Source organism: Episyrphus balteatus, chromosome 1, assembly GCF_945859705.1.
Source record: "Episyrphus balteatus chromosome 1, idEpiBalt1.1, whole genome shotgun sequence".
NCBI classification, from domain to species: domain Eukaryota; kingdom Metazoa; phylum Arthropoda; class Insecta; order Diptera; family Syrphidae; genus Episyrphus; species Episyrphus balteatus.
Genome location: NC_079134.1, coordinates 80,460,883 through 80,475,200, shown reverse-complemented (window position 1 = coordinate 80,475,200; position 14,318 = coordinate 80,460,883). Strand labels below are relative to the sequence as shown.

Below are 14,318 nucleotides of genomic sequence, written 5' to 3'. Positions count from 1 at the left end.
TGCGATTTTTTTATTATTATCTTTTACCAAAATGGTTTGATTTTAACAAATCTTGGTTAAAAATTACTTTGTTATATTTTCTATCTATTTTAAATGTTTTTTGAGCAAAAAGTTAATGTTTGGATTTTTGACGAACTTAATTTGAAAAATTGCCTGTTTTTCAATCCAAAAAGTTTTTGATTTTTGAAAAGCTTGGAATGCAGTTACTTTTAGATTAAAACCTTTTATTGAAGATTGTATGGAAAAACTATACTTTTGACTTAGAAAATATTGAGAAAAATTGAAAAAAAAAAACAAAAAAACGATTTTTAAGATCGATTTTTCCGTAAATGACAGTAATATTGGCGAGAAATAATTTCCCATAGAAACCAAATTATACTTTTCTAATGGCCTTTGACCTTCTTAATTTCAATCTAGCATTAGAATAGCTCTAACGTGCAAAGTTTTTGAGATATTGAATTTTGAACGTTCAAAATTAATACAGTCAAATAAGGAGAAAAAAGGGGTAAATCTCGGAATGAATGTTAGTAGACATTTTTTTTGCTCAATATCTTCCTTTTGCCATTCTATAACATATCTCAAAAGTCTAGAAAAATCTCATGTCCGCTTGTCACGATTTCAAGGTCAAATCGCGAAATGGAGATTTTCAAAATTAGCAAAAATAGGCTATGGTATTATATACACATATGATACATGATTTCAAGGTATTTTTTAATGCTGATTCCAAAAAATCTAAAATCAAAACAATCTGACGTCTCTGGAAAAAGTTATACCTGTTTTTCATCTGTCAACTCATATTATTATAACAGTTGCAAGCTTACTGCCGAAAAACCCTTAAAAGTTATGGTAGATGGACCAAATTTTGCATGAAGATTTTAGAATCCATCATTATTAAAAATCAAAACAATCCATTACAAAAAAATATATACCTACGAAATAATGGTATTTTTTGATGGAGGGGCAAATTTTAGGATATGCACTAAAGAAGATTCTTGTTCATCTTAGGAATAAGTGCTAATAGGCTAATTTTTTCATTTTAATCTTTGTTTGGATATTCTTTAACTACCCTCAAAAATCTAAAAAAATCTCATGTCCGCAAGTCCTAATTTTCTTGGTTTGAAAATAAGGTGCAGATTTTAAAAAATTAATAAGAAAAGTTTAAATTTTTATATGTATACCAACATAAGCGACATGATTTAAAGGTTTTTTTTTAACACTTATTCCAACAAACCCCACAAACAAGTCAACAAGACCATCCCTGAAAAGTAATGCACCCTATTCATGTTGATCTGACACAAATATCTGAAGTGTAGTTTTTCAATTTTTTAAAATCTGCACCTTATCTTCAAACCAAGAAAATTAGGACTTGCGGACATGAGATTTTTTTTTAGATTTTTGAGGGTAGTTAAAGAATATCCAAACAAAGATTAAAATGAAAAAAATAGCCTATTAGCACTTATTCCTAAGATGAACAAGAATCTTCTTTAGTGCATATCCTAAAATTTGCCCCTCCATCAAAAAATACCATTATTTCGTAGGTATATATTTTTTTGTAATGGATTGTTTTGATTTTTAATAATGATGGATTCTAAAATCTTCATGCAAAATTTGGTCCATCTACCATAACTTTTAAGGGTTTTTCGGCAGTAAGTTTGCAACTGTTATAATAATATGAGTTGACAGATGAAAAACAGGTATAACTTTTTCCAGAGACGTCAGATTGTTTTGATTTTAGATTTTTTGGAATCAGCATTAAAAAATACCTTGAAATCATGTATCATATGTGTATATAATACCATAGCCTATTTTTGCTAATTTTGAAAATCTCCATTTCGCGATTTGACCTTGAAATCGCGACAAGCGGACATGAGATTTTTCTAGACTTTTGAGATATGTTATAGAATGGCAAAAGGAAGATATTGAGCCCAAAAAATTTCTACTAACATTCATACCGAGGTTAAACCCTTATTTGACTGGATTAAATACTATTTTTGTGATGTATTGGCATGGTAATATCTCAACGTGATGTGATAGAATTTTTCTGACTAAAGATTCGAGCTCAGCATACAAAAATCATTAGAAAAATATACTTTGATTTCTATAAAAAAAAATTTTTGACTAGTGAAATCGAACAAGGCATTCACCCACCACCTTTCCCCCAATTAGTTTGTGGGCAATTAATTTTTCCGCTTTCATATACCATTTATCCTAAATTTTCCAAACAGCCATATGCTGCTAATAATTTTTTTATTTTCAAAAAGTATTGATCTAATTACAATTTTGATGAACTAAATAATATAGAGATTGAAGCAAATTACAAAATGCACAATCAACACAAAAAGCCGGTATACTGTATTAACAAAATTTGGGTTAATAAAATTGGGGTTACAAAAAAACCATTACCATCTTCTTCTCATTATTTATTAAATAAATACATACATTTTTTATGTATGTGTTACTGATATAATAATATAAATATTAAAAAAAAAACATGAATGATTGTTTTTTTACAACCGAACGGGCGGCTTGCTTGACGGTGGGCGCGGACTAAACGACTTTGCGGCCCACTGGAAGTCGTAATTTTTGTCAAAAAAAAAAATATAAAAATACAAGATTGTAGGTCTGAATGTGGTCTACAAATTTGGTATTAATAATTTTTTCGATATTCATCACCCAAAAATAGATTATATCAAAAAACAAATGGCATGTCCTAAATTTATTTATATCTCGAAAACGGTTCATGATACACAAAAAATGTGTACGCATGAATTGTAGAACTCGTTAAAAGCTACAAAAAAGCTTCTTGTAAAGTTTTCGCATCTCATCAGATAGCCGAGTTATTGTCAAAAAAACAATTTTATCCTTTTTTTTTCAAAATGGCGGAAAAAGCTCATAGGAAATCTTGGTCGAAAACTTCAAGTTAAGCTTTTTTAAGCATCCTCTACAACATATCCAAAATTTAGCTTTCTCGGTCATTTTGCATTTCCAAATGTATATAATGACTGGCCTAAAACAGAAAACACATCTCGCGTCGCGAAATGCCCATGCACCCACATAGCACATCGAGTATTCCTTCTTTTTTCTCTCCCCCGTCTTTCTTGCAGTCAGTTTTGATTTGCAGCTGTGGTATTGTTGGTGTTCAGTGTTCACTCATCTTCAATACCGCAATTGTTATCAAATCTGATTCCAGATAAATTGTTGTATGTGTTGGTAAGTAACCAGAGGCGGATCGATGCAAATTATCACTTAGGCATAACATTAGTGATAATTTGTTGAGAGAAGCCCAATCGGTATTTAGTCAAGGGATTCAAAATAGATAACTGTCTGGATTGTTTTTTTTTTTTAGTTCTGAATATTTAAATGGTGGCTAAATTCAGGGTCGATTATGCCAACATTCGTGGGCTAAGATCGAATTTCTGTGATGTGTTCATTTATACTGTACAAAACAGGCCAGCTGTTTTGGCATTAGGTGAGACCCAAATAAGTGAAAATTCAGATTGTTCTGAATTTTATCTTCATGGGTATTGCTTAGTGCCATTATTCTTCTCTCACCATGGACTAGCCATTTATATAAGAAATGATGTAGCTTATCAACTCCAACCACAATACGGCCCGTGTGTAAACACCAATTTTAATTTCATGTGGTTAAAATTCACGGTTACTAAGCGCATCATTCATTCATGTTTTATATATTTGAATTTGATGCTCTTTCCGACTCCATCCAAAGGATTGTTTCCCTTTATCCTCACACTGAAATCGTTATTACGGGTGATTTCAATGTACACAATTCTTCGTGGCTTCGCTATTCTGGCCAGACAACACCCGAAGGAAGGTATGTCGAGATCTTCGCTGAATTAAACCACCTTACTCAGTTTGTTGACGACGAGCCAACTCAACACTTTAGACCTGTTTTTTACCTCTAGGCAATACAGATCACTGTGTCATATCTGCAAATTTCTCATGTCTTAAAAATCCAGTTAAAGAAAAAACACCAAAAAGAACTGTTTGGCAATATGAGAAAGCCAACTGGGAGGGTCTCAACGATTTATTCCTCGATAAAGACGTTGATTCCTGTGCAGATATGATCACAAATTAAATTCTTTCCGGAATTTCTTCAAAGATGAACGAAGATTTTGGACACCATTGTCCTTCCGAAGCCAAACAAATTAACCCAAAATTGGGGGGCGCCTTCATTCTAAAAAAAGTTTAGGACAAAAAATACGAGCGTCGTTGAAAATGTAAAATAGAAAAAAATTGGGGCGCCTTTGTGAAAGTAAAAATAAATAAAACATTGATTCGTTATTTATATAACTTTTGTAAAAGTTCTTTCTTGCGCCCCTGGGCGACGAAAAGTTGCAAGTAAAAAATGTAAAAAAAAAAAAAAACAAAAATTGAATTTTGAGCACTTTTTTAAAAATTTTGAAAAAACGTTCGAGAAAAGATTGTTCACCTTAAAATATCGCTATAAATACAAAAGTTATAATAGTCCAGTAATTTTAGGTTTTATCTGCGGAAAAATTCCTACTGGGCTGAATTTTGGTATACAGCTTAATGAAGGCTTTTTTATGAAGATGTGAAAAATCGACATTGATATCGTGTCCGCGTTAAGAGTTATAGGGGTCAAAAGGTCACAAAAACTGGTTTTTCACGATTTTCAGCAAAACGGTAAGTCTTATCAAAAAATTTTCAATGCAAGAATTGTAGACCAGATTATTATATATAAAAAGTGTCATGACACTTTTTTTCCTAAGACCCACCGTTTCTTAGGTATAACGATTCAAAAATTTTGAAGTTTAGTTGTAATCGTCATAATCCTATTCCTGAAAAAAAACTCCTAACTGAAAAGTTCCTGAAATGTCATTATTGTTTTAGCTTGAATTTCGTTCCTCAACTGTTAAGAATATGGGGAAACCAAACAAAAATGGAAATTTTCGCCATTTTTGCGATTGGGGCCCTTCTCCCGAAACCATTTCCCTGGGAATTTTTGTTTAGAATATGTCTGAAAATATACAGGGTGTGCAATAGAGAATGGACAACCCTAAAACGGCTTATAGCTACACTTATGGTGGTTCTAAAAACAGATAGAAAAAAGTTCTTTCGCAACCAGTTCATAAAATATGGACTTTTTTTCGTTCAGTGTATTTTAAATTTTATCATCTTATGTTTTCGTTCACTACAACCACGAATGAATGAATTTTATTTATTTCTTTTTTTTATAATTTTCTACAATAATTGGATGAGTACATAAACACTTTAAAAATTTCATAGCTATTGCACATTTTCGTAAAAAAAAATTTGAAATCTGTTTTTTGATGCAAAATGTAAAAAAAGTATTTTATGAAAAATTTTAAACACCTGTGTTATAAAATAAATCTATAGAAACCTAGGTGGCCAACTTTCTAAAAAATATTCTGGTAGGTATAAGGAGAATATTTTTAAGAAAGACGGCCACCTAGGTTTCTATAGATTTATCTTATAACACAGGTGTTTAAAATTTTTCATTACTTGTTATTTATTCAACACGTTAAATACTAACGCAGCAATCTCTTATTCTATAACATTATGTACATTAAATATACTTATAAATACTTAAATCTATTTTTTAAATTTAATTGTAATGGATGAAGAACATATTCTTAAAATTTTGCGATTTTACATTAACATTTATTGATTGAATTAAGAAATAGTTTTTATTGAAGATATTTATCAAAATATTGAGAGGACTATTGGCCCCATAATTAGATCTACTAAAAATATTACAAAGAGGCATTTGCCTTCTTAAGCTAGAACGACTAACACTAAAACTCAATCTACACAGAATCGATGAAGCCGTAACTGTTCCGCCAACAATTCCCACCATAAAACAGAATTGCAAGTACTCTCGATGACTTAAAAGAGATGGAAGATTTATTAGTTGAAGTCTATGTGAATAAGGTGGCAAATCAATCCTACTAGACCAGGGAAGAAAACGTAAACAAAATCTCATAAATCTTCTTTGAACACATTCTATTCTGTTGAAATAAAATACTTTTTTTACATTTTGCATCAATAAACAGATTTCAAAATTTTTTTTTACAAAAATGTGCAATAGCTGTGCAGTTTTTAAAGCGTTTATGTACTCATAAAATTATTGTAGAAAATTATAAAAAAAAAAGAAATAAATAAAATTCATTCATTCGTGGTTGTAGTGAACGAAAACATGAGATGATAAAATTTTAAATACACTGAACGAAAAAAAGCCAACATTTTATGAACTGGTTGCGATAGAACTTTTTTCTATCTGTTTTTAGAACAGTCATAAGTGTAGCTATCAGCCGTTTTAGGGTTGTCCATTCTTTATCGGACACTCTGTATATATTCAGACCTATTCTAAACAAAAATTCTCAAGGAAATGGTTTCGGGAGAAGGGCCCCTATCGGAAAAATGGTGAAAATTTCCATTTTTTTTTGCTTTCCCTATATTCTTAACCATTGAAGAACGAAATCCAAGCTAAAAAATAATTAAATTTCAGGAACTTTTCAGTTAGGAGTTTTTTTTCAGGAATAGGATTATGACGATTACAACTAAACTTCAACTTTTTGAATCGTTATACCTAAGAAACGGTGGGTCTTAGGAAAAAAAGTGTCATGACACTTTTTATATATAATAATCTGGTCTACAATTCTTGCATTGAAATTTTTTTGATAAGACTTACCGTTTTGCTGAAAATCGTGAAAAACCAGTTTTTGTGACCTTTTGACCCCTATAACTCTTAACGCGGACACGATATCAATGTCGATTTTTCACATCTTCATAACAAAGCCGTCATTAAGCTGTATACCAAAATTCAGCCCAGTAGGAATTTTTCCGCAGATTGGGCTTAAAAATGACTAAAATGACTGGGCTATAAATACTTTCTAGTTGAAAGAATCCCTTTTCGCTTTTTTTTTTCTGTTAAACCAGTTTTTTGAGAAATTTAAAGTAATAATTTAAAGCGTTGTATAGATTTTTAAGAAAATTTGAATAACCTACACCAAAATTTTGTATGGGAGATACTCATTCCCAGAGACATATTCAGGAACCAAAATAAAGCAAAAATCAAAAATAAAAAAAACAAATTGTCAGTATACCAAATTTCATGAAAATCCATGCGACAGCTTGGGATGGCTCTTTGTAAAGATTGACGTATAGTCATACAGACTCGTCTAGACGTACAAACGTACAGACGCACACAAAAAAAAAACACGCAAAATGCAGAAAATAACGGATATTGCTTATTACGCATTTTATTTTTTTATTTATTTTTGATTTTATTTAAAGAAAATGACGAAATAACGGACATTTTTTGCTGCATATTTTATTTGAAAACGGCTTTTCTTTCTTTTGTCTTCCAAATCTTATTTTAATCATTTATTTTAATAATCTTAACGAAAACATATTGGCTTTTATTTTTTAAGACTTCCCTTATTAATTTTATTTTCTTAACGGAGATAAAATTTTTAAGAAAAGGACGAAATAACGAACATTGTTTTGTTGCGCATTTTATTTGGAAACGGCTTTTATTTCCTTTGTCTTCCTTATCTTATTTTATTATCTTAACGGAAACATGTTGGCTTCTATTTTTTAAGTCTTCCCCAATTTATTTTATTTTCTTAGTGGAGATCAAATTTTTAAGAAAAGGACGAAATAACGGACATTCTTTGTTACGAATTTTATTTGGAAAACAGCTTTTATTTCTTTTGTCTTCCCTATTTTATTTTATTAATTATCTTAACGGTTGGTTTATTTTTTCAAATCGAGAAAGAGTTCAACGGTAGAGTGGAGTGAAACTTCACTTTTTTTTTTGTTTTTCTTCTTCTACATACCAGGGACGGATGCCATTAGTCATCAAAAAAGAGCATAACAAATCTCAGCCCGAACAAAAAATATCTTGAGGGTTCACAACGCCCTCGAAAATGTTCATGCTTCTTAAAAGTAAATTACTGGGAGCAATTTCCAAAAATGAGGGAGCAATGTGCCAAAAAGCTGGAGCGTGTAGGTTCGGTTGAGAAAAGAAAAAAATGTATGGGAGGGGGTCTATTCCCCTTCGTTTAGCGGGGAGGGGCAATTTAAAAAAAAAAGTTTATTTTATTTGAAAAAAAAATATTAAAAATCAACGGTTACACTTACAATAACGTGTTTTACCTTTATTGTAAAGCCAAAAACATCGTCTTTTACAAACATTTTTAATATGGCCATTTTCTGGCACAGTTTTAACAAAGTTTTAAAAAATACAAGTAGAAATCAGGAAAAATGAGCACCTGTTCTATTTGCACTGAGCTTTTACAAATTGGAAAGGTTGCTACAGTAAAAAAAGGTGTTCAAACGCTTATTTCGGCATGCATGATCCGAGGGCTGAAACAGCACGAGGAAATGCTACGAAATATAGATAGTGTTGTAATCCACTTGCATTGCTGGAAAAAATTTGGGGATTTGAGAAGAGCTTCTTTACTACCTGTAAATACAACTGAGGACCATACTTTGTCACAACCATTTTTGGAGCTGGAAGAACCGCTTGAACAAAGTTCTGGGTTCGACTTTCAAAATCTCTGCTTCATTTGTTGTGAACCAGCTGGGAATCAGTGCAGTGAAAGAGTTGAACAGGTAAGAAAACTTTCAACAAAAAATTCTTTTCTCGGACGTTTTTTTTCAAAATTTTGAAAAAAGTGCTCAAAATTCAATTTTTTTCTTTTTTTAATTTTTTGATTTGTAACTTTTTAAATGTTGAGAATATCGAAAAAAAGTGCTTAACATAAAAGACGGGGAAATTAATTCTCTAGGTGCATGCACAACTTTAATGTAGGATACATTCATAGAAATCGAGATATTTAACAAAAACTAAAATCCAAGATGGCTCTATCGAATGAGCAAGCAAAATTTGGGGGTGGTGGCAATTATTTTTCCCCTTTCATATATCATTTATCCTAAATTTTCCCATCACCCATATGCTGCTAGTAATAATTTTTTTATTTTAAAAATTATTGGTCTATAAACTATAAATGCTCATACATACAAATCTTGGATACGTAAAGTTAATTTTTTTTTTCAAAAAAGTTAAATGAGGGTTGGCAGTTTTGATAGATAAAATAATATAGAGATTGAAGCAAATTACAAAATGCACACTCAATACAAAAAACCGGTATACTGTTATTACAAAATTTGGAGTAATAAAATTTTAATTTTTTTTAAGTCTCTGCGTTTTGAAATATGAATTTTTGAAAAAAATTATTTTGGGGTATTTTCGGGTGAGTTTTTATTTTCAAAAAACCTCAAGCTTATAGAACATGTAGTCTATAACTGTGCGCATACATGTGCAAAAAATTGGTATTTTAAAATGATTTTTGACCGAAAAACGGGAAAAACAAGTTTTTTTGTTCCAAGTTTCTTGACCGTTTTTAACAGTTTATCTTTTTTTCTTCAACAGACAAATGAATGAAATTTATATTGTAGATAGATAATAGACAGAACTATGTCTGTGCAAATTTCAATCAATTTTGTAGTCACAATTTTGAGATGACGGTAAAATAAAGTTCTATTTTTCAACAGGTTATATCTTTTGATCTAGAGCAAATACAAATTTGATTTAACTTTATTGAGCATCCTGATGATATTACCTTTCATTTTATATACCACACATAACTGTTCATTCATTACAAGCTACACAATATTAAATTAAAAAAAAGAGTGTGTGTACACATGTACACGCGACTGAAGTTATACTTCTCACTCAGTATATTAAATGAATTTCATTTGATATTTTTATTATTTTTGTTTTATATTATTATTAAAATAATCAAACAGCGTATTTTTTTAACAATCTCAGCTTATGATATTCTTAGGAAGTTTTTGATGCTATCTCCGTACCTTAACCCATGACAATCTGACTTCTCTGAGTATAGTTATGAAAAAATCTTTATTACTGGAAATTAAGAATCTTCATACCAATTTCCGGGGAAAAAAATTAAATTTTATCTATACGATGAATGGCCTTTATATCAAAACAAGTTTAATTTTAGTCTAATTTGTTTTCTTTTCCTTTTATTTATGACTTGAATACAATAAACCATGTTCGGAGATTAAGAAGAACCAAGCCTCATGAGCTTATGGTCTAAAAAAAAACATGGGAAAGTATTAAAAGTTTAAACTTCCCCCAAAGTGATTTTACAAAGTTAAGAAAGAAAAATCTGATATCGATCTCTCAAGATTGGTCCTGATAAAGAGGTGGTTTTATTGGTTAAGAGTCCCACACTACTTGGTGTCGAATACTGCCAAGTGTCTTTTGAAGATTTCCTCCCGTAAAAAAAAAAGTTGCCACATGCAACTTGCCACATCCAACTTGCCACATGCATTTTGCCACATCCAACTTGCCACATGCTACTTGTCACGCGCAACTTGCCACATGTCTCGTGGTACTTCCAACATGCCACATGCACTTGCACCATGATTCATGCCACTTGGTACTTGGCACATGCAACTTGCGACATGAAACTAGCAACTTTGCCCTTGTTCCGTGTTTTTTTTTTTTACCGTACTGCTGCGTACTACATTTTTAAGTACTAGAGTTCTACAAACTCCAAAGGTGAAACGACAGCCCTGCTGCCCAATTGTCTCGGAGATGGCAATCGCGTCATAATCCCTTTGACATTCTTGTCAAAAAAAAAAAATTTTCATACCCACCGTCCCATAAGAATTATAACTTCAAAAATCATGAAAAACAAAAATGTAAATTCTGACAGAAGGCTATGCACGCGTATGTTCATTATGGCTACTCCTCATGTTTTTAGAAACATGACGGAGCAGTTCGTTCGATTTTGTCATAAAAAACCCGAATTATAGTTAAAAATATTCAAAAACCCACTTCTATCACATTTTATACAGTATAAAATATGTATATACCTAGATAGGGTGGTCCTTATTTGGGACATGCAGTTGGATAGCCGCAATCCGGTTAAAAAAAAAAGTTTTCCATAATTTTTTTAGATTTTTATTTGACTCCCTTCCTCTCTCGGATTCAACGTGAAATTTTCATGTAAAACGTCATTACCTTTGATTTTTTTAGGTAATTTTCTAATTTTATATGGGAGTTTCCGGATTGAGCTGCGAGACTAGGCAGTTGAAATAAAAATTAACAAAAATTAGAGATTTTTTTTCTTTATTTAGAATTACCTAATTGATGTTCATCCACCAAGGAATTTTGGCACCACCTTAATATAGATACATAAGAGAGACATTACTTCCTCACTTAAATTACTCTGATTCTTCTGTAAAAGAAGGGGTCAGATGATCTGTATTTTTCAATAATAATTTAAATTAAAATCTATCCTTGTGACATTCCATAAGCTTTCTGCTTGCTTAGATCTTCGTATAAAATGACGTACGATCCCTTTTAACACGTTTTTAATTTGAAAAGTTATCAATTATACCTACATAAATTTAGGCAACATATAACGAAAATTAATTTTTCTGAACCAAGCTCACAAAATCAAATGTTATTGTACTGTAGACTGTAGTAGATTGGTAAAAATATTGATTAAAGCAGTTTTTTTTTATCAGTTCATTTGAAATCGATGGTCTTGACAAAATTAGTATTACGTATATATGTTTTTGCAAATTTTTTTTCCCAAACTTTGAATTTGAAATCGATTAATTCAAAAACGACTGATTGAGCATAATTTAAAAAAAATTAAGCGTAAGATTCAGGCTTTTGAAAAAGTTATCATTTATAACTGTAGATAAGTTAGTGTTGTCATTGTTTTTTTTTTTTTTTTTATATTTATTGTTATTGATTTTAAATAATTTTTAGAAAATTAATTTGGCAACCAATTGTAATTTTCAATTGCCAATAAAATAGTCTCGTGGCACCCAAATTTGGTCTCTATCGAAAGATAATTTCATAAGGAAAATGTTTTTGTTAGTCACCAACTGTAGGCAAATGTACCTAATATTATAGTAGGTATACAAAAATATTAAAAAACATTTTCTCTTTTCTTTAAATAATTATATAAAATCATTTGCAGCTTAAAAAGTAATAATTCCTTCGATTTAAAATAGGCAAAATATGGCTTCCTTACATAAAAAACATGTATAGGTCAGTTCAAGCAAAAAAAAAAAATTGACACAACTTTTATTTCAGAGAATTTTCACTGTGTTTTTGATACTTTCAACAACTTGTCCCTTCACAAGTCTAATAAAAGTAAACCAAAAGTCCGAATTTAGCAGTTATTTTTGATTTTAATTCAGGTTTTATTCAAGAACTCAGAAATGCCATTGAAAATGTTGTCCGAAGAACTTTGTATTTTTTTGACTTTTTCTCAAAAAAATACCTAGTATTTAGCGTGCGGTAGGATTGGGATATAATAACGAAGAAAAAAATAACAGAAATAATAAAAAATTATTAAAATTATTTTTATTTTACGTGGAGCGATTGAATATAATCCAATTTATAAGTTCAAGTGACCTCAACTCCAAAAATTTATAAAGCGTTTATAAATTTTTGGAGTTGAGGTCACTTGAACTTATAAATTGGATTGGGATATAGCTTGTTTCTATTTAATAATACTAACCTTGTGTATATGATAACAGTTCTCCTGTAACAGTGTCCTCCTCAGTAATATGATTAAGTGTTACGTCATCTCCTCTTGCCCTCGTTACTTTAAATCTTTCAGGCATTATGTTCATTTAACGATCCTGGTTATTTTGTCTGAAATAAATAGAATGTACAAACACATTGTAAAAATCTATAAAATGCATATTTTTTCAATGAACAATGCTGTCAAAAAATTCCAGATTTTTTTGAAATTCTTATCAGTATCTACTTTTTTAAAATATCTCGCCTTCAGGATATCCCACGACAAAAAATAAGGAATGAGTTATTTGTTGTAACATTTCCTATCGATTTGATAAATAATATTTAGTTAAAGTTACTTTTTGCTAAGGAAACTCTTGCCTCATTATACATATTTTTCAAACCTAGCAAGTAAGGGTAAAGGCTGTTTTTCCCCTCTTTTCCCTTTTTTTTTTGGAGCGATATTAGACTTTTAGAACTTATATTATTTTTTCAGCGTTCTTTATTAAAAAGTCTCATCAAAACATTGTTTCTCTCCTAGATTTCTACCCAGAAACAAAGTATTTTTGGATTGTATACAGTATGGGGGTGTGCGACTATTTTCGATCCTGCCGGCGACTTATCCCCGCGACGCCAGCGGCAGGCATGGTTTTTCCTCTATTTTAAATGTCAAACTAACTATCTAAACATATTTCAGCCATTATCACATATAACAATTTCACGGTTTTTTTTTACAACTTTAGGTCAGCGGCAGGATAACTTCGCCCCACTGTCCAGGTGGCAGGCATGGTTTTTTTTCTCAAGGCAATGCCAACTAACGTTCAAGACAGGTTTCAGGTGTTATCATGTTAGACATGTGACCTCGTTTTTTTACAACTTTAACAATTTTTTGCCACTTTTTGCACCACTGTTGAGGTGGCAGGCATCGATTTTGTTAATTACATATGCTTAAACTACAGATAAAAAAAATTTTAATTTTCAGGAGTTTTTAAAATTTCAAGTTTGAGTAGGGTAAACAAAGGTGAATTTAGAAAATGGGCAAAAATCTATTTTCTAAACAAAACGTGATAGAAATGAAATTAAAATTAATTGAATTGTAAAAACCTGTAATTCTTCTAAATTACACAGGAGCCAAAAACAAAGTCAAATCAAAAATTTGGCAAATACGTGTCAAGTTATTTTGTTTTTGCTCTCTAATAACATAAACATTATTTCAAATACCTTTCGTGCTGATTTTTGGTCAATTATTTCTCAAACATCGAATTTCACGGTTTTGACTTTAAAACGTTCATATCTCGAGGAGCAGATTTTTTACATTTTTGGTTTGTATGAGTGACTTATATAATTTAACAATATCTATCGATTCCAGTATTAATCTTTTTTCTACCACTTTTTGTTAAGGAAATAGCTTTTTGACCTTTTTGTAAATTTACCTCAGTTTCCCCTTCTAAAATGTCAAATTTTTAAAAATCCTGAATATTCAAATTTTTTAAATTTAATTTTCTTTGACATAATTTTTTTTACATCTCTAACACTTACCATATAAGCAGGGTGGCGTTGTCGAAAAAACTCAAAATATGAACTTTAATGCGTGGCAACCCTATGCCTTGACAGGATGTCGCCAGGCAACCTATGTGCAAACTGTTTCTTTAGACACTACCCTTAGGAAAATATAGCTTTCAACTGGTATAACGACATGGATAGCTCGTCCTTTGACGGGATTTTTTCCTTTAAT

At 30.8% G+C, this 14,318-nt stretch overlaps 1 protein-coding gene and 1 long non-coding RNA gene across 5 annotated transcripts in view; both read right to left on the bottom strand.

The window, feature by feature from the left end:
* Positions 1–14,318, bottom strand: part of LOC129907232 (solute carrier family 12 member 6) — a 758,459-nt gene that overhangs the window by 709,098 nt on the left and 35,043 nt on the right. For all 4 annotated transcript variants that reach the window (XM_055983333.1, XM_055983338.1, XM_055983332.1 and 1 more), the window contains exon 2: positions 12,582–12,718. In XM_055983333.1, the coding sequence (XP_055839308.1) occupies positions 12,582–12,696 (115 nt within the window). In that variant the 5' untranslated portion in view covers positions 12,697–12,718. The remainder of the gene's footprint in view (positions 1–12,581; positions 12,719–14,318) is intronic.
* LOC129907238 (uncharacterized) lies at positions 10,187–12,555 on the bottom strand. Its single transcript, XR_008770987.1, has 2 exons — positions 11,185–12,555; positions 10,187–11,123 (listed from the first exon to the last, which is right to left on the bottom strand). It is a non-coding gene; the product is annotated as an uncharacterized LOC129907238 (long non-coding RNA).